This window comes from Mus musculus, chromosome 13, assembly GCF_000001635.26.
Source record: "Mus musculus strain C57BL/6J chromosome 13, GRCm38.p6 C57BL/6J".
Lineage (NCBI taxonomy): Eukaryota > Metazoa > Chordata > Mammalia > Rodentia > Muridae > Mus > Mus musculus.
The window spans coordinates 24153824-24174947 of record NC_000079.6 but is presented as its reverse complement, the minus strand read 5'-3'; the positions used below and the strand labels follow the sequence as shown (position 1 = coordinate 24174947).

General features: G+C 43.8%; 1 protein-coding gene across 22 annotated transcripts in view; it reads left to right on the top strand.

The window, feature by feature from the left end:
- Carmil1 (capping protein regulator and myosin 1 linker 1) overlaps nt 1-21124 on the top strand; it is a 268322-nt gene that overhangs the window by 105855 nt on the left and 141343 nt on the right. For all 22 annotated transcript variants that reach the window (XR_001780810.2, XR_001780811.2, XR_001780807.2 and 19 more), the window contains 5 exons: nt 1273-1332; nt 10026-10147; nt 19461-19558; nt 19894-19964; nt 20197-20270. Coding sequence is in view for 16 of the 22 variants with exons in the window: in XM_017315585.2 (XP_017171074.1) it covers nt 1273-1332; nt 10026-10147; nt 19461-19558; nt 19894-19964; nt 20197-20270 (425 nt within the window). In the remaining 6 variants the exon portion in view is untranslated. The remainder of the gene's footprint in view (nt 1-1272; nt 1333-10025; nt 10148-19460; nt 19559-19893; nt 19965-20196; nt 20271-21124) is intronic.

Below are 21124 nucleotides of genomic sequence, written 5' to 3'. Positions count from 1 at the left end.
GCAGAGAGCAGAGTCCAGTCCCGGTGGGTCGACTGCACTTGTTCCTTAATCATGACAGCTGGCCCTCTGTGGCCACTGGTTTCCCATCTGTGGATTCCATTTCTATGGATCCCAAGTGTGTGAAACCGTGGTGCTTGCCTGCAGACATGTTCTCTTCATTCTTCCCCAGGCACCAGGACCTGCTGTTTATTCTGCACGGCATTGCATTAGACTGTATGGAAGCTGCAAAGATGACTTTAAGCATTTAGGAGGACTATATAACATGCACAGGGAGCCCTGCTATAAGAGACTTGAACATCTACAGATGGTGGTGTCTCTGGGCATTCCTAGAATCCCCACAGCAGTACCAAAGGATGCATGTGTGTCTCATGGTTTAATGGGAGTTAGGGCTCATGCACGTCCCAGTCATCTTCTGCCATCTTCCAGTCTCATATCCTGTGCTTATTTTGTGTAATAAGCTGACAGTCTGCAAAACTAGGAGAAAGGTTAGTGATCATAGATAGATCAGAAAACATACTACGGTCTGGAGAACGTTTAGGGCAGAAAGGTGAGGATTTCAGGAGAAGAAATGAAGGGAGGCTTCTAAATTGGAAAGAGGCAGCCCAATGGTCGGGTGTTTGTTTGGTTTGCGCATTCTGGGTTTGGTGCCTAGCATCATAAAATAAAACTAAAAAATAAAATAAAACGTAAAAGAAATAATTTGTGGAAGCACAGAGAAAGAGTAGCTTTGTTTAACTAAGTACATGCCATTAAACATAGTTTAAAATTCATAAATATGATAATTATCCAAATCCACCTAAAACAGGAATATTATGCACTTTGAGAAGAAGGTGACTTTAGTGATTGAGTGGAGTGGGGCACAAAGAGGAAGAGGGGCTGGGCCATGGGTACCGAGGCTTTCAGAAGCAGCATTGTAGAGAAAAGGGAGGAAGATACGTGTTTGGTGGCTTGCTGTCCCATAGGCGTTTGCCGACGTGCACACAGTGGGGTAGAGTGCAGCCCTTTCATCTATTTTGAGCCTGGGCGAACGGTAAAAGTCAGGCATGTCGCTTCCTCTCTTCCATTGGTGAGGTAGGTATTACCTCTTTTGAGATATGATAAAGCCCAGGTCTGTTATGGTGGACCGAGGTTACCAAGCAGCTTGTCCTCAGAAGATGCACAGGCCTTCCTTAGCCTTGGGGTAGCTCTGATTATAACATGTTTTGAACCTCTAATGATATGTTTCGAAGCCCTCATTACAGGTCTCTGCTTTCCTTTCCCCCCTCATTACAGCTCGAGTTAACCTTCAGTTATCTAGAGATTCATGGAGTCATCTGCCACAAGCCAGCCCAGGTGAGTAAGAGCCTATCACTGTGTGGTCACAGAAATGAAGTTTGTTTGCTTGCTTGCTTGCTTTCTCTCTCTCTTTCTCTCTCTTTCTCTCTCTCTCTCTCTTTCTCTCTCTCTCTCTCTTTCTCTCTCTCTCTTCCTTCCTTCCTTCCTTTCTCTCTCTCTCTCTCTCTCTCTTTTTCTCTCTCGCTTTCTCCCTTTCTCGCTTTCTTCCTTCCTCTTTCTTTTCTTTCTCTTTCTCTCCTTTCTTTCTTTCTTTCTTTCTTTCTTTCTTTCTTTCTTTCTTTCTTTCTTTCTTTCTTTCTTTCTTTCTGACACAACTGAAAAGCAAGAGGAAAGTAATTTTTTTAGAGGGAGAGACAGCAGAGGCTGTGTGGGGTTTGGAGAGGAACGCATTCTGATGAGAAAAATGGAAACCAAGAGAACCAATCAGCTCCCGTGCCACCTCCTGCCTTGTCCGTTTGTCCATGCTGTATGACAGATTAACACCGAAGCTTCATGGCTTTTATAAAGTGTTATGTAAAGTACCCCCAACCCTAGACAAGGTTGGCCTCCAGTTCTCAGCAATCCCCCTGCCTCAGCCTCTTAAGTATGGGGAACACAGGTGTAAGTCATGTGCCTGGCTTTATGAAAACTTTTCTTGGAAGGAATTGCTAAGTGATTTCTTTTGGGTGCTTTAAAGCTGATTAAAAATAGTTCCACTTGCAGCAGTGAAGTGCAAACTTCGATAACTTTTGGCATATGTATATCCATGAAACTGTTAGCACAGTCAGGATAATAAATATATTCATCACCTTCCGTCCCCTCCCCATCTGCGGTTGCTTGCAGGCACCTGCTTTCTGCCACCATAGAGCTCGGGTCACACTTTATAAGACTTCATATGGAGGGGATCATACGGTCTGCAGTCTTGCCTTCCTCATTCGGTTTAATTCTTTTGAGGTGGATTTATTGAATGTCTTAGTGTATCATTTCTTCCCTTTGCTGAGTGGTACACTGCTTCATGGATACAGTTGTCTTCCTCCCCTTTTATCTGGTTCTGGACAGTGTGCTGTTTCCAGTTTTCACTGTACCGGGTCCAGTTGCTGTCAATATCTGTGTTCTGATCTTGGGACATGGATGTGTAGGTCCCGGCAAGCATCATGGCTAGCAGGGAATGATCTGGGTGAGGTAAGAGTAAAACTTGATTTAGCCTGACTCAGTCAGCTGACTCTGGGCCAAACCTCTGGAGTCTGATGCCAGGTTGTTTGTTTTAGCCATATTTAAGCACAGCACAATTTGGGAGAAAAGTTTTCTGATGACAATTAACTCAGTTGCATATGTTCAACAAAGTTTAATATATGTTTACATTGAAACTCTTTGAAGATGGGTTCTGTTGACTCAGAAACAATGCTCAAGATAAGGATCTAGGGGGAATGGCTATGGTAAACATGATGCCCGTGGGAATCAAGATTGGTTTGGTCCTAAGATAATATAGAAGTTGCTTAGGGTGTTGTGAAGTGCAATGGACATCTCTCGTAAGGATGTGTTTTGAGGACTAAGAAACAATGCTCAAGATTTACAGGGGGAAAAGCCTATGAGAGTCAAACATAATATTCTGGGGATGCAGTTGTAGCTGGTCCCTACAGATAACAAAGGATCACCAGGTTATAATCTTGCCTTTCCCAGCATTCTGGATGGGAGACAGGCAGACATTTTTCTTTAAAGGGACAAGCTGTGTGTTTAACTTTCTTGGCTTCTCCAGTTCTATCTCTGTGCACAAGGACCTCTTACCCTTTACACAAGTGCTTTCCTTTGCCATGGGAACATGTCTTAGCAGAGCGGCAGACTCCTGTGGTAGGTATATTTAGTGTTGAGTACTGTCAACCTGTCCGCACAGGTGTTACTGTTTCAGGTTGCCACCAACGGTATGCCAGAGGCCTACTTCTTTTATACACCCCCCAACACCGAGCATAGATGAGCTCTCTTTTATTTTAGCCCTTTAACAGGTACATAGGGTCTACCTGCCCACCCCCTCCAAATTTCAAAACAGTATTCTGGATACAAATAATTGACTTAGGCATTTTGGTCTTACATGCTGCTCACCTGGTAGGGCCAGCCTTTCTAACAGATTTCATTGTTTCCTGTAGAGATGGTGTCATCATTTGTGTGAATATGGATGGCTTGTCTTTTTCTTGTCTTTACTCCCATGGGGGAGGTAGGCACTCCTGAATTTTATGTGCTCCGACACAGCTGGCTGGACACTGACTTCTTTCTACCTAGGACATTTCCCAGAGTTACTCTGCAGTGAGCTACATTGTAGAAAGAGAGAATGCTTCTCTATGGAAGACCAGGCTTACTTAACCATTTCCCATGAAAACAGAAAACTGTACATGCACAATGGTTCCTGTAGAAAGTGTGTGTGTAGTGTGTTCTCTCTCTCTCTCTCTCTCTCTCTCTCACACACACACACACACACACAAACACACACATGCACGCACACTCACAGGCATCCATCAGAATCTCTCCTTGTCACTCTGTGGAACATTGAGCTCTGGGGAGTCTACCATGGCGCCCGTGCCTCTTTAACTTTGTGAACAAGCAGCTTCCTGGCTCCAGCCAGCACCTGTGGAACAGTAACAGACCGAGCCGTTGGCTTCCAGGTAGAGGAGAACCAAGTCTCAGACGTAAGCAACACTGAGCCAGAACCTCCAGGACAACGCTGAAGAGAAGTGGCCAGACCAGATTTCCCCGACTCTTTTCTAATCAATAAGGGAGAGTCATTCTTTTACTACGAAATACGATATAGGACGTTATCTGTAGATTTGTTCTGGGAATGATTGTATTTATTTATAAATATAAATATTTTGTATTGTATTTATTTATAAATATTAAATCTTTCATTCCTAGGACAATCTCCACGAGTCAGAACATGTTCTCTTTTTATATAGTGTAGATTATATAGAAAATATAGTTGATTTTGATTTTCTATTCTGTTTATCTTGCTATAGTCACCTAGTAGCTACACTCCCTTTCTTTATCATGTCCATCATTTTCTACATGAATGTATTTTTTAATTTCTTTTAATTAAAATTACATTTAATTATTTAAAAATATCATCTTATCTATTATCTTTCTACATATGTTACAATATATTTTATGTGCTAAACTTTGGGAAAGAGGTTTTTTTGCATCGTTGTTTGAGATACCAGATTGTCATTTTCTTTTTTTCTTTTCTTTCTCCAATCTGTGGCAGCATGGTCATGGAGTTACTGTACAAACTAAGAAGTAGCCTCTGCTCTGTGTGTCTCTCTTTATGAGACCAGAACGAGCACTAATTCTTCCTCAGATGTTTGGAAGTTTTCTATGCTCTGAGGTGATGTCACTGCTCCCCGAATGGCTTCTTGTGTTCTCTTGTGGTATCTGTAGAAATCATTACTGATACGGATGGGTTACTTTGGTTAGACATTTATTTTATTGATCATCTCAAAAAACTTGTTTTCTGGTTGAACTGCTTCTCTGTCACATCAGTTCTTTCTCTGATCTTTATTTTTATAAGTGTATTGTTTTAGCCTCTTAACAACATGTGTTTGTTTAGGTTGTTGGTAATATTCTTAAAAAGAAACTGTCAAAACTGTCATTTACGACAGCTGAGATTACATACAAATTCTTGGAATTTTTCCATAGTTCAGCTGAGAGCAATATTTTATCATTCTCCTGAAGCTAGAGTTTGAAGAAAAAAAAAAGTCACAGCAACATATGTTTGCCCAAATGGCCAAACATATGTAGGAGTGAGTCTTCACTCATGAGTGACAGGATAGTGATCTCATCCCAGGCTGCTCTCTATTGAGGAATGTCTGTTTATGATTCAGAGGGCATTAGCAAATGTTAATGCTGTTTATATTGAAAGTATGATTTGACTGTGGTATTTAATTATGAAGAAGAGGTTGGTACAGCAAGATGAAGTTTCCCCATTCCATAAGCTGTAGTCTTTGCCACCTCAGTATGTCGGCCACTTAGAAGGACTGGGTAGGCCACTGTCTGCTTCAGCAACAGAGCTTTTCCTTCACAAGGAGTCCTTGACATGCAGCTCTTAAGAGTTTCTGTGAAGTGTGCTTGGAGATGAGCTGAGAGTGAGCCAGTAGCATGGTTCTGTAGGCTTACAGCTTAGACCGAATTCCAGTTCCCTAGTGGTGTTCACGCCCTGCTAAGTTTCATACTGGTAGCCTCTAGTGTGTTTGTAAAGTACAGATGCCCAGTCAGCAGCCTCGTCCTTGTCTCGCCCTGTCACCTGTTGTCCTGTCACCCTGTGGCCCCCAACCCTTTGCACATATGCCCACATACACAAACAACATTCATGACAGTTAGGATTAAATAAATCTGAGTGGTTTGATTGTTTTAAATCAAGTACACAATTTGGTTGTCAGGGTTCTAAAGGTTGAGGCTCAGTAAGCCATGTGACCCCAAGGGAGGATCAGGAACTTGAAAGCCTCAAGTCTCCTGAGTCTGTAGTCTGTGTGAAGTCATGAGGACAATGACATCTGTTGGTTGCAATTGCAACCTGACCATTTAAGGAGTATTTATTTTGTTTTTTATGTGCATTAGTATTTTGCCTGTATGTATGTCTGTGTGAAAGTGTCAGATCTTGGAGTTAGAGTTGTGAGCTATCGTGTGGGTGGTGTGAATTAACCAAGGTCTTTTGGAAGCACAGTCAAATGTTCTTAACCACAGAGCCATAGCTCCAGTCCCCCATTTGTTTTTCATTTTGTTTTTTAAGTAAAGATTTATTTTTATTAGAGAGGGAGGGGAAAAAGGGAAGGAGAGAGAGAGAGAGAGAGAAAGGGTAGGGTAGGAACATATGAATGCTCACATATACAGATGCCTACTGGAGGTGGGAAGATAGCATTAGATCCCCTCGAGCTGTGTCAACTGTGGTGCTTGAATTGGGTGCTGGAAACTGAATCTGGGTGCTGTGGAACAGTGGCAGGGAAGGTGCCGTTAATTGATCCACTGTTTCTCTGTTCCCCACTACATAACCTTGATTATGAGTTTTTGCTAATATTCTGGTGTTACTAAACTTTTGCCATTGCTGTTTTTGCCATTTAACTGTGGTTTATCTATTCAAGTAAAATGCTCAGAGCAGAAGGTGGTACCCTGTGTATAAATGAGTAAATATTTTATCAGATTATTGAAATTTGCCTTAATTATTACTATTTTCCTTTTCTTTGTGGAAATCTGGGGTACAGAAATCAAGTCTCTACCACACCCTTGATACTTGTGGGTTTATACTTCTATTCTCTAGAATTTTTAGATTTTTATCTGCAGGTCAACATCTGCTGCTGGTGTTGTTGTTGTCTTCAAACTGAAATGTTTGCTGTGTCATAGTGACACAGGTAAGCCAACTTCATTTTGTTTCTGTTAGAGGAAACAAAACCACCCCACAAGTTTATTGTTTGTGGTTTAGTAAAAAAATGTTGCCTATAGCTAGGCTCAGTAGATTGACCTAAGCTATTGGATGCTGAGGCAAGGGGATGGCAAGTTCAAGACCTTCCAGTAATACAGAGTGAGTTCGAGTTGAGGCCAAGCAATTGGTAAGGTCCTGTCTCAATATGGAAAAGAGAAAACATGAGGAGGTTGTAGCTTAGACCTTAGGATGCTTACATTGGGATCAGTGATCAGGAATAGAGATCGTGTCTTATACTCTCTGGTCATTTTAACCAAGCCTCTAGAGATCAAACCTAGGACCTTGTGAACTTTTCCAGTTCCTGTTTTAAACGGGAACTAGAGGGTAGGAGCTCTGCCCTGTGAGGTATTTGAGCATTCTGCTCAACCTGGAGCAGAAGGAAGCCAACACTGATAGACAGCTCTTTCTTCTTCTTCTTCTTCTTCTTCTTCTTCTTCTTCTTCTTCTTCTTCTTCTTCTTCTTCTTCTTCTTCTTCTTCTTCTTCCTCTCTCTCTCTCTCTCTCTCTCTCTCTTCTTGTTATTGAGGCAAAGATGTGATGGGTGGTTCCACTATAGTGGCTTTCTTGAAGTCTTTACATTATGCAGAGGTGTTGACATCTCCAGCAGGGTTTTGTAAGACCTTCTTGTCACATTGGGTTTGAAGGCTCATTTCTTCCCCCACCCGTTGTCCTTTCTCTTTCCTGTCATCCTATTCAGTCCCTCATAATTAGGGATGATTATGTGTGAAGATCAAGTGGAATTAGAATAGGCTAATTATGAATCCCTTGCACCCAGACTGAACTGAATAGAAGTGAGGAATGTGGAATATAATCACCAAGGGTTGGGGGCAGGTGTCAAGTGCAGACACACAATGGCGTCCTGCATGATCTGGCATTTCTGCATGTGAGGCAAAGGAGCCCAAAGTTCGGCAGCAAGATTCTGACTTAGCATCCTCCTGGACACAGTGGTGTCTGGTAGGAAACCAGCTACAAAGCTTCCCTGTGAAGTTGGGCTGCTACCTTGTTCCAGAGATAGGATATGTCCTGGACCACTGCATACAGGACATGCTTGGATTAGCCTAGAGAATTTCTTCCTCCTACCTCTCCTGCTTCCCCCTCCTATCCCCTTCCTTATCTCCCATTCTTTGTTTCCTCATGGTCTTTCTGTGTATATCCCAAGATGATCTTAAACTTATAGTGGCTCTTCAGTTTCAGCCTTCAGGGTGCTGAGATTACAGGTGTGTGCACTACCACGCTTGAGTCTTTTAAAATCTATTAATTTTATATTTTATTTATGGCTGTGTTCGTGTGCACCCATGTATGAGCACATGTGTAGATGCATGCCGTTGTGTACATGAGGAAGTCAGAGGACAATATTTAGGTGTTGATTTCCTCCTTCCAATGTGTGGGTCCTGGGGAACAAACTCAAGCAATCTCATTGGCCGGCCTGCCTGCCTGCCTGCCTGCCTGCCTGCCTGCCTGCCTGCCTTCCTTCCTTCCTTCCTTCCTTCCTTCCTCCCTTCCCCTTCCCCTTCCCCTTCCCCTTCCCCTTCCCCTTCCCCTTCCTCCTCCCCCCTCCCCTTCCCCCTCCCCCTCTGCTTCCTTCCTTCCTTCCTTCCTTCCTTCCTTCCTTCCTTCCTCTCTCTTCCCTGAACCCCTCCATTTTTTTCTTGACAGTGTCCTCAATTTATATCTCAGGTTGACTTGAATCTTAGTACATAGCCCAGGCTGGCTTCAAAATCCTGACGATCCTACTGCTTCAGCCTCCCATGTGCTGGGATTATAGGTGTTTGCCAACAGGTTAGCTTCTGTTATCAATTTTTCCAACACTGTGTTGAGAGTTGAAGTTTCTCTTCTCCCCTTGCTAGGTGGCACTGAGTGCTGTCATTTCTCTCTCCCCTTGCTAGGTGGCACTGAGTGCTATCATTCTGAAGTTTCTGTGAAAAAGCTTTACAATACCGAGGATCATGACTGGATCTCAGTATTTAACATATATTTTTTTGGTCCTTTCCTCCGTCACAAAAATACATTGATTTAGATTATTCTTATTTTCAGCTTAGATAATTCTATACAAATCTAAAGCATACTGCAAGCATTGCTTTGTTACTCTCCCTGGCTAATTGCACATGGAATTCTGTTTCCCTTTGTATACATTTAAGTGACAACAGGGAACAAATATTTAGGATGTTTTGAATTGCAATGGCTACTTGGAGAGTTATGGTAATGGCATCTTTTAGGAAAGCGATGAGTGACTTTCTTGAGAAAGATTCCCATCATGAGCAAGTCACCTGCTTCGTGCCTCACTCTCTTTTCAGGTGGATTTAAACTCATTTCCAGGACCAGGTGAAGAATACATCTCAGCTTTCTAATGTCTGTAGTCTCGCCCTTTGCCATGAAGCCTAGCAGAAGAGTTTATTACTTTGCTGGTTTCAGTGTTGTCCCTGGCAAGTTTCTCTCTGTATAGACAGGTTGACTTTTTAATAATGTTATGAATTTCCCTTTGCTTCTAGTAAAAAAGATGATTAACTTTTATTTAAGCATTTTATAATATAAGATTTCTTCTCTTTAAAACACTCTAAAAAAAATAAAAGAAGTGACAAACCAGTTATCTCAAAGCTAACACAAGCTTGGGCAGATGTTTCTCAGGATAGCTTCAGACTTGAATGAGGATGTCACCAGGGAGGTTTGTTGCAATCAGTTTGGCCTTTGGGGTCCCTATCAGTTCCCTGATCACATTCATTGTCAAGAGCAGAGAATAAACGAATCAATCTTTGCTTGCTTATACTTGGGTCTACTTATCCATTTGTATTTTATTCAGGAATTCCTGCCTAGGGATTGATACCACTCACAGTAGGCTGACTCTTTTCACATTAGTTAACAATCAAGACAATCCACCACAGACATCCTCACAGCCCAGTCTGATTCACTCAATTTTTAAATAAAGATTCTCTTCCTTAGTGTTTCTAGGCTGTGCCAAATTAACAGTTAAAAGTAATTTAACTGAATAAGCTGGTTCTATTTCCTGGCTATTGAGACGATTGCAGCAACTAACATGGATGTGCAAGTATGTGGTATGTTGACTTAGCATCTTTTAGATGTATTCCCAAGAGTGATACAGCTGTGTTCCATGGTGGTTAGGGTTTTAGTTTGTGAGAACACACATTGTTGCTGGACCAGTGTGTATTCCCACCATTGGAATGTTTCTTATACCCATCACTTTGTTGTTATAGAGGGAAGAAATCGGGCTCCGTGTTGAGTGTGCTGTTTGTTTTTGCAGATGGTTGTGGAGACTGAGAAGTGTAACATGTCCATGAAGATGGTGTCCCCAGAGGATGTGAGTGAAGTGCTGGCTCACATAGGCACCTGCTTGCGGAGGATATTCCCAGGCCTTTCCCCACTGTGAGTTCCTATGGAGCAGCAAAGTCTTTGTTCTTCATCAGATTCACAAATGTGAAAATACCTCCCTCTTGTCCTTCTCCCTTTACGTCTTCTTCTCTCAGACCACTTAAGACCACCACCACCACCACCACAACCAGTACCTCAATCATCACCACCACCATCACCATCATTGTCACCACCACTACCACCAGCACCAGGACCAGCTCCACCAGGACCTTCAGTGCCACCACCACTGTAACAATCACCAGTACCACAGCAGCACCCCCACCATCACTCTACCACCACAGACACCTCCCTCTCTATTACCTCCACCACCACATGCTACTATCACCTCTCCTCCACTATTATCACCATCATTTCTTGCTCCTCCTCTTGTTCCTCCTCCTTTGTCACTTCATCTTCCTCTTCCTGTAACCTCTCTTTACTTCTTCCTTCTTTCCCCTCTAACTCCTTTTTTCTGGGTCAGGGAGGATAGGAAGGGGATTGGAGGGCATCTTACTATTTAGCCCAAGGCTGGTCAGGACTCTCAGTCATCCTTCTGCATTAAGTTCCATAGGATTATAGGCATGAGTCACCATGTTAAGATTGATGGTGGCTTAGGAAACAGACTCCGTGGATGGTTTTGTGGGGGTGAGGGAGTGGGGGTGGGGTGGAGAGGAGACTATCAGCAATTTAGGATGCTTTTCTGGTGGGAGGATGTGTTCCATAGATTGTGGGAAATGCCTTCCTGTTGACCATGAGGAGTGCTGAGAGAGGCTAAAACCTCATAAATATGTATGGTGATTTGTGGTGCATCGTTCCTGGTGGTGAGAGGGGTATTCTGGAAACTCTTGGCCTTTTTGGAACATGAAGGTAGATAGGCCAACCTTAGGAAAACACATCTCTTAATCTTCACAGCAAGGGGATAAAGAGGGCATCGAGGTTAGGGGATTCATTCATTGCTTTATGCTGAGGGGACCTACTAGATTCTGGTATGTTTTCTTCCTATCATGGACAAGCTAAATGGGGATCCTGGCCCTCTGCCTCCAGTGGTTTCTTTTAGAAGCATCCTCAGGATGGGTGCTTGCTCAGTTTTGCTTTGTATGCCTGCCCTCATGCTGGATAGGTCAGGGAAGCTGGGATTAGTCCCTGCCTCCTGCCTGTAGTATTTCAGATCTTGAGTGCTTTTAAGGAGAGCACTTGCTGGCAATGTACATGCTTACAGAGGCACAGGCCTGCAGGGTAGTCTGGGAGGTGAGGGATGAGTCTCCGCAGTGGTGGAGAGGAACAGCAAGGGAAACTTTCTCTGGAGCAGTCCCCAGCCACCCTAAAAGGCAGCTGATTCTCCCACCTTCCAGCCAGGTTCATACCTCCTTCTGTCCAAGAATGAAGTGAACAGACAGAAAAGGTTGACCAAAGGAGGGCTTTACTAACCAAGAATTAATAACTGAATCTAATAGGAAGCCAGTTGCCAAGCAATGAGAGATTTGAATTCTTGCTTTACAGCAAGAACATTCAGGAAATGTTAGGAGTGTTAGAGCTTCCACAAGCTATGGGTAAATGGGGCAGAGGCAGCAGATCTAGAGGGCTGGAAACAGTAGGTGCCCTGCAGAAACAAATTCCTACGTGCAACCATAGGTTGAATCTTTGAGGCTGAGTCAGGAACCAGTCACTTTGCTTGTAGCCAAGACAGAGGTTGAGGTAGGAACTAGTTACCCTGCCTGCAGCTGCAGGTCTTGGACGCTGGAGCTGTGGTAACCCAAGGGGCAGGGAGTCTGTTTCCAGTAGGTCATGAAGGCAGAAGCAGTCTTCTGTTTCTTTTTTAGGATCTATGTGAAGAGTTTGACCATTTAGAACCCTTGAATCCTGTTACATAAACCCAGGTAGACTCTTTATTAGTGGGACAGTATGCAAATTAGGTATGGAATTGGACCAATCAGGGAAGAGCTGCCGATCCCGAAGTAGCTAGGGAGAGCCAAACTGGCCAAAAGTGTCCTGTTTCAGTGTAGCTCCTTTTTTTCACAGAAGTGGTAGAGTAGCAAGTACAAAGAAAGGGTGCCACAGAGAGGCAATGCCTGGATGTCTAAAACAGTGCCTCATGGCTGCGCCAGTGTTACAGTCACTATTGCATAAGGAGCTGCTGCTATGATCTCTACTGAGAGGCACCCGGCTGTCTTGGTTGGTTGTCCCATCAGTGTTGCAGGCTGTTAGATCGTGCCGAATCCCTGCTCTGATTGTGCCTGGGTTTTGTTGTTTGCTTGCTTATTTGTTTGTCTTTTGGTATGGTTTCTGCTTTTCCTGCTGGTTGTTACTTCAGTAACATCAGGAAACTGACTGTGCAGGGAAAATGTGAGTTCTCAATAGCTTGAGTTTTCCCGTAATGTGTTGTTAGCAGTGAAGGAACAGAGGGACGGCTCTACCCTGTCATCCTCAGCAGCCTGACCTGAGTTTTCTTTTAGAGCCCTCAACATCAGCAAGCTAAGGACTGCTTCCTTTGATACAGAAAAGAAAAGTGCTTTTAAAGAAATGTGGATTTTAAATGTGGGTTTTAGCGACAAATGTTAAGAAAAAGATGCTCAGGGAAAGAGTAAGTGTGGCTACTCACTCCGCTGGAGAATAGCGGTTAAGGATTTGTTACACCTTACATTTTGGTGGCTCTTAAGTTATATCTCAAAAGGTTGTCAGAGGTCTGAAGAGGTGGGTCAGTGGTTAAGACCACTGACTGCTCTTTCAGAGGACCTAGGTTCAATTTTTAGCACTTATGTGGTGGCTTACAAACACCTGCGACTCTAGTTCCAGGGGATCAAACATCCTCTTGCCTTTGTGAGCACTGTACCGTACCACACACACACACACACACACACACACACACACACACACACATTCAGACAAAACACTTAAAATAAAAATACACACAAAATAAAAAAGCAAAACACATAGAATAAAATACACATAAAACAAAACAGGCAAAATACATTAAACAAATAAAATAAATAAGTAAAACCCAGGTTGCTTAGAAACCTTTCCTTCACCCCTCCCCCTCTTTTTAATTGTTAGATTATAGTGTGGCTTCAGTACTGTCTTGATTGATTATAATGTGATAAGGTACAGCCAGGCACCATTGGGGTTACAAATAGGGTTCTGTTGAGATCCCCAGAAGATCTCAGTGTTTCAGCAGGGAAGAGAGAGAGGCTTTAAGCAGTTGTTAATTGTGTGGGACTCTTGCTTCTTAGCTCGAGAAGCTCCTTTCCCTTTCCTGCCTGGGTGTTGGCTTCAGCAATGTTCTTTGTACATGTGTTTCCTTGTAATGTCCTCCCTTCATGCCAGATGAGCCCTGATGAAATAAGCAACTGCAATGTGTTTAATAAGGGCTTAGGATACCTGTTCTTCAGAGCAGGGTTGGAGTTTCTATGATTCTTTCCCTCCCTCCTTTCCTCCCTCCCTCTTTCCCTCCCCCTTCTCACCTTCTTCCTTTCCTTGCCTTTCCTCATCCCTCCACCCACTCCTAGCTCCGCCCCTCTTTTCTTCCTTCTGCCTCCCGCCCCTTTTCCTTTTTTGTCTCGCTATATAGTTGAGCTGGCATTGAACTTTGAAATCAACATTCTTCTGCCTTAGGCTCCCATGTGCTGCGTTGAGACCCTCCATTTTCTTCAGTACTTATTTATTTGTTTATTAAATTCCTAGGAGTTCAGGTGTAGGCTTATATTTTTCAAAACCATTTTAAATAAGTGTACTTAAATGCTTTAACTTCCCTTCTAGCCCACCACCCACCAGAGGTAGTGGAAAGGAAAGGTTAATAGGGCAAAGGAGGATGTGGACCTGTTTAGAAATAGTTCTTTGGGGTGAATCCAATCTACAAGAAGCTGCCAGAATACCACCAGAAGTTCTTTGGTGCATTTCTCTCTATGAAGTTATGAGAAATGATGACCAACAAAGAGTGCCAAGGTGAACCAATACCACACAGTGCTGTCCACTGTCTGTTGTGAAATATTTATACCCTTTCCAAACGTGTTCTCTCAAGTGCCTGCTCTAACAGAACATCAAGTGCCCTTTTTCCAGGCTGCTTCTAGAAAAACACCACTTAGCTCTTCTCAGCAAAACGTCCTTTCATAGGAGAGTTTACAGAAAAACATGACATGACACAATTGAGTCTTCAAAGAAACCAGAAATTTCCACCTCATTCAAGTGTGCGGATATTACCAATTTAATTTTGGATTTGGATGTATTTTGTTGTTGTTTTTGTTTGTTTTTAAAGATTTATATATTATTTGATGTGTAGTTGATGAGTATATTGTCTTTAGACACACCAGTAAGAGGGCATTGGATCCCATTACAAATGATTGTGAGCTACCATGTGGTTGCTGGAAATTGAACTGAGAACCTCAGGAAGAGCAGTCAGTGCTCTTAACTGCTGAGCCATCTCTCTAGCCCTATTTTTGTTTTCTGTTTTGTTTGTTTGTTTGTTTTGTTTGTTTGTTTGTTTTTCCTTCCTGAGAGCACTTAGTACAGAATAGTATTTTCAGTGTAACATCATGTAGCTGCCCATCTGTAGCTAGGCAGCTTTGGTATAGCATTGGCTACTTAGTCCCTGACATTTCCCTGCCTGTGACCTGCATTCTCCCCTTCAATGGCAGGCACACGTCTCCATAGGGGTGACCTCAAGCTACATACACTCAATCTATCCCCAAAGAACTGTTTATCTTACCCTTTAAAAAAGAAAACCCTGCCCTTATCACGCACAGATTGGCTTTGTTGTTCGTGATCTCATGAAAAGGGAGCCATGGGCTAGTTACCAGGCTCTTGGTGTCATCTAGGTGAGTCTTGGCTGGGCCCTTTGTCTTTCTTTTCGTTTCCCTTGCCTAAATTCAGACCGTGTAGCTTTCTCCTCTGAGGCATCTCTGTAACTGGTCTTATGACCTTGCTTTTCTGTGCAAGCAGCACTCCATACTGATAGCAGTTATCTTTGTATGACTCAAGTGCTATCTGTGTCTTGCAGAACTGTCTGACGGCTCGATTCCTGATAAAGCTGAAACTGTATAGCCCGGCCCAGAAGACTGTTACTTTCCTACATGTTCAGCCTATTTCAGAATAGGACAGAGGCTTGCACTTCCAATCCTTTCCATGAAGGCTTCCTTCCTGACTAGCTCTATTATGCCTGATTATGAAACTCCCTCCGTAGGCTCACATGGACTGTCCAGATTGCTCAGGAGTGAGAGAGTGGATATGTTCTCAGGGAAGTGTTACTTTGAAGAACTGCTGAATAGGAAGTAGCTTGAGGGCCCTGAGGGATTTTAGGGAATGTTTGTCAGTGTTGAAAATGGGTGATATTAAAGCCCATGGCTTGAGCGAGTTCTAGAGAAAAACAGAGCGGGTGACTGAGCAGGGTGTGATCAAGCATACTCTTTAGTGCAGAGAGCTGAATTAAATGTGTGTGTCATGAGAAGGTAAGAGGAGTAGGCTACAGGCCATGCCTGCTCGTGCTGTCTCCTTTACCCTTAAGCTCTTTGGTTGTCACCAGGTTTGTTCCTCAGTCCCTAGTACCTAATATATAGGAGGCACTCTTCCTGACACCCCCAAAACACTGTAGCTCAGACTGGCCACAAGCTTGTGGCAGTCACAGTATTCTGCAGATGGAGGTAGGTGTTTCAAGTTCAAGGCCAGCCTGATACAACAGCAAGACCTGTCTCAACAACAAACAAAAGAACAGCCCGCCAATATATCTGTTTGAAACAAATGAAACTTTAATTTTCAAATCTGAATTTTTGGCTTTACCTAAATATAATATTTTTCTTCATTTTAAAAAATGTTTATTTTCTATATTGACAAGCAAAGTCAGAGCAGCGCAGTGGCTATGTGATATGGTTTTGGCATGCTTCATGATCTTTTCATGAGTGTGATACTTTTAAGGACTGGCTGTTAAGTTTGGTATATTACAGCAGTACTCTTTACTACTAAACAAAATGATTCTGTGAATTTCTCTATGAAGACAAACATTGATAAATCTGGTGAGAAAATGCAGTTACTTTAAAGAAAACAGCTCTAAGAGGAATTTATATGGAAAAGAAAGTATTTTACTTCAGGGTGGTGGTGGCATAGGCTTTTAATCCCAGCCCTTGGGAAGCAGAGGTAGCTGGATCTCTGAGTTGGAGGCCAGCCTGGTCTACAGAGCAAGTTCCAGGACAGCCAGAGCTGCATAGAAGAAACCCTTTCTCAAAAAACAAAAAAACCAAACCCAAAATAACCCTATTCCCCGAAAAAGAATGTGTTTTACCAGTCTGACATTCCCCTCACTTTCCAAAGTAGCAGCAGACAGCATGAGCTTGCTCTGGATGACATCATGAAAACATGGACTGGGCTTGATGAGAGGGCTCAGCAGGTAAAAACACTTGCTGCCAAGCCTGTTGATGTGAGTTCGATCCTGGTTCCATGGTGAAAGGATGAACTAACTGGCTCACATAAATTGTCCCCTAACCCTCTATATCTCATGTGGTACCTACACACAAACACACACATACACACATACCACACACACACACACACACACACACACCTTTCATGCCAAATAAATGTTATAAAAGATGCTTAAATGGTTATTGTTGAAGTCAGTTACTTTTTGGATTCACAGTGGGTTAGAGTTTTAACTCAGTTATTAAAATAATTCAGATATTTCCATGCCAGCAGCTTACCGTGAAACACTCGTGAAGAACTGATATGCTCCCTGGAGTGTTTTGATTTTTGTTTTTGTTTTGCCACACACACAGCAACTTTTGAGTCTCCTGTAAATTAAGTGTGTCCCACCCACCATTGGTTCATTACTCGAGCCAACGAGGAGTCTAGGATGGGAGCGAGGCGCTCAGGAAGGACACCTGCTCTCTCTCGTAGCAAATGCTGTGTCTGGCTTATACTTCTGTTTGTGTGTTTGTGAGCTGGGATGCACATGGCTGCTCTGTGCTGTCATTTAGCTGAAGGCAGAAAACATGTCAACGGGTTTTCCTCTCACACATAGTACACAGGGCTAGAGCAGAAGCAACAGCTCCTACCTTCTGTGAGCTTAGCTCTTTATCTCTTATGGAAATGCATGCACGTATTTTTCGAGACTCTTTTGGCTTCTGACATCTCAGCTAAAAAGGAAGGTGAGAACTGTTGAAAAAGTGAAGCTGCTTGAAAGCCCAGATGGATGCTTGTGCTGAGCCGCTCATGGGGCTTCTGCACCAGCTGCCTCTTTTTTCTTACTCGCCTCCCCTTACCCCCAGGTAGGAGTGTTCTGCACCGCTTTTGAAGTAGAAACCTCTGCTGTCTGCTTATTTTAGGTTTTTTCCTCTCCTGTTCATAGAATGCTTTTGGCATAATTAGTTTTCTGTTACCGTAACAAAGGACCTTAGGCAGGGCACTTTGCAAAGAAAAGAGGTTGTTAAGCTCACATTTTGGTGGGTAAAATTTCAAGATTGAGTGTCTCTCTGACCTCTGGTGAGGATGTAGGTTCTCATGGAGTATGTTACATGGGGGGGAGGGGGGGACAAAAAGATAAACAAAACAAAACAAAGCAAGCAATGCCAGAAATAGAGGCAGTCTCAGGCAGAAGGGGCCAAGCAGATTGGGTGGCTTTATTTATGTATATGCAAAAATTGCCAATGGCAAAGCCTCAGAAACTAACACAACACCAAAGTGTAGTGTTTCACACTCACATTATATCATAGCTCTGAGTTACTAACAGTGCTCACTTTCCAGCAGATCCCCTCCAGCCCCCAACCCCCGCCCCACCTCCGACTTTGTGGCACTGCCCACATTTGAGCATCAGTTCCCATGGTGCACTAGTCATTTAGCCATCCCTTTCTGATGGCATAACCTTTGGTTCTTTTATTACTGTCTTCCTTGGAAGTGCCTGGGTCTGGGCTTTTTCTTTTTCTTTTTCTGCCTTTCAGTCTCTGGGAGAGACAAAGCTTCATGTAACTAAAGGTGGCCTTAAATTCACCTTGTAGCAGAGAATAGCTTTGAACTCCTGATCTTCCTGCCTCCACCTCCCCAGTCCCTAGACACTGCGGGTGTAAGCTTCTGCTCCCAACCTTGGAGTTGCCTTTTTCAGTGGTCTCATGTTTGCACAGGTCTGATTCCCTCTCCCCTCCACGCTCTCTGCACCTTAACTACCAGGTCCACAGTGCCCATCCCTGCAGGAAGGCTTTGCTGTGCCCCCACTGTTTCTCCGATATGCCCTCCTGGGTGGCTCTTTTTTTCTCTTGAAGTGTTTGAGCCCCAGAAGGATCCAGGAGAAAATTCTTAGCTGTTCAGCTTGCTGTCTTGAAAAACAAACAAACCAACTAACAAACAAACCAACAAACAAACATGGCCTTCATTTTCATTGAGGTGTTTATCTGCTCCTGTGATATCTTCACTGTCCTCCCCTGTGTCCTTCTCACCATCCTCCTCTATGCCCTCCCCTCTGTCCTCCCTTGTGTCCTCCTCACTGCCCTCCCATGTCTTCCTCACTGTCCTCCTTACTGTCCTCCCCTGTGTCCCCCTCACCGTCCTGCCCTGTGTCCTCCTCACTGTCCTCTCCTATGTCCTCCTCACTGTCCTCTCCTATGTCCTCCTCACTGTCCTCCTCACTGTCCTCCCCTGTGTCCTCCTCACTGTCCTCCCCTGTGTTCTCCTTACTGTCCTTCCCTGTGTCCTCCTCACCATCCATCCCTGTGTCCTCCTCACAGTCCTCCCCTATGTCCTCCTCACCATCCTCCCCTGTGTCCTCCTCACAGTCCTCCCCTGTGTCCTCCTCACAGTCCTCCCCTATGTCCTCCTCACCATCCTCCTTTGTGTCCTCCTCACAGTCCTCCCCTATGTCCTCCTCACCATCCTCCCCTGTGTCCTCCTCACTGTTCTCCCCTATGTCCTCCTCACCATCCTCCCCTGTGTCCTCCTCACTGTTCTCCCCTATGTCCTCCTCACCGTCCTCCCCTGTGTCCTCCTCATTGTCCTCCCCTATGTCCTCCTCACTGTAATACAGGTGCATTCTGCTACTTCTAGCTTTTGTGTCACTGGGGACAGAACCCAGAGATTTGCATGCTAGGCAAATACTCTACCAACCGAGCCACACCCATTACCCCTAACCCTAGAACACTATTTTTTAAGTATTGTAACAAAATTTTACATCAGAGAACAACATGGAAAATATTTTTTAATGCCTGAATCTTCAAGAGGAAGCAAGTCAAAGAATAGTTTTGGCTGTAGTTGAAGTGACACCCATCTTTGTTTAAAGCAAACAAAAGAGGCAGAGTACAAAATAAGATCTATATTTCAAAACCATGAGCTTTGAAATGTGTTGTTGGCATTAACCTTTCAGGAGAATCATGAAGAAAGTCTCCATGGAGCCATCTGAACGTCTGGCCAGTCTCCAGGCCCTGTGGGACAGCCAGACCTTGGCTGAGCCAGGCCCCTGTGGTGAGCATACATTTTCAACTAAAATGTAAGGGGTTGGATGACCATCCCCCTGCCAGGAAGCCGAGTCTATTCCCGGTATGCTACTGTAGAGGTACAATTAGTTCAAGGTGTAATTAGCATGCAGACTTTAGATTGGTGGACAGAAGTCCTATATTTAAGCCCCGCTGCAGCCTGCTGCGTATGCACCACGGAGCTGGGGAGAATCCTTGCTGCTTCTCTAGATGGGAAAGATAACCTGATTGCCAACAGCTGCCAGATTGAAGCTGTAGAACTGTGATGTAACAATTGTTTTGCTGCAAACCTGTCGATATCAACATTTCTGCTTCATGCTTCAGGTGGGTTTTCTCAGATGTATGCCTGTGTGTGCGACTGGCTGGGCTTTTCATACAAGGAAGAAGTGCAGTGGGTAAGTCAGCCTGCTTACCAGGGTGCTAGCGTCCCCTCCCCTCCCCCACGGATGTGCTAACGTCCCCTCCCCTCCCCCACCACCCGGCTTCTTTATTTTATCCATTTCAATTATTATCTTTCATGCTCAGATTACTCAAAAACCTGCCTGTGTCCCTATCCAGTTCTCTGTGGTTGTCTGGCTTCCTTGTATGTATGTGATTAATTTTCTAACTGGGTTTTGCTTTAAATAGGATGTGGATACAATTTATCTGACACAAGACACCAGGGAATTAAATTTACAGGACTTCAGTCATCTCGAGCACAGGTAAGCCCCATCTTCCCCCTTTTTCTTTGTCCCTTTCCTATTCTCAGGGCTGTCACTCGTTGATGTCACTTAAGGACAAAGGTAACCTTTGGAGAATCCTTCTACAAGGGAATGAGCACTCTCTGAGCTTTCCCATTGCCACAGAAGGTGCCTCTGTGTACCAAAGGCTAAAGTTCATGTTTGGAAAATACCCTGACATTTACTGTGGACATAGCTTAGAAGAGCTTATTTCAGGGGCTGGAGCTATAGCTCACCAGTTAGAGTACGTGTTACTCCTGGAAAGGACACAGACTCGGTTCCCACGAGGCATGTTGAGCAGCTCATAGTAACTTCAGCTCCAGTGGGGTAGAATGCCTCTGGCCTGAGGGGGAACTTGCACATATATGCACACACACATTCACATACTTTTTTTGTTACAACTTTCTTGTGTTTGGGGAAGTTTCTCCTTTGATATATGCACATACTGGTGAAAATCAGTTTGTCATTATCTGCCTAGTGATGCTGATAATAAAAACATGCTATAAGTATTTTTGAATGACTTGATTGGGAAAAATAGCATTCTGTGTAGCTCGCTGAGTGGATAAGGTGCTTGCCATGTGAGGACAAAGACCGTGTTCAGATCCTCAGAAGCTGCATTAAGAGAGCTAAATGCTGCAGGGATCCTAGTGTGAGATAGATAGGTGAGTCCTTGGAGGATTTTGGGTCAGCTAGCCTAGTGCTCTCAGTAGTGAACAAGAGACCCTGTGTACGCATTTCATTTCTGTTGCTGTAACAAAATATCCAGACCAAAACGTAGTTTAGGGGAGAAAAAGGCTTTTGTAGTTCACAGTTCTGAGTTGCAGTCAATCTTCAGC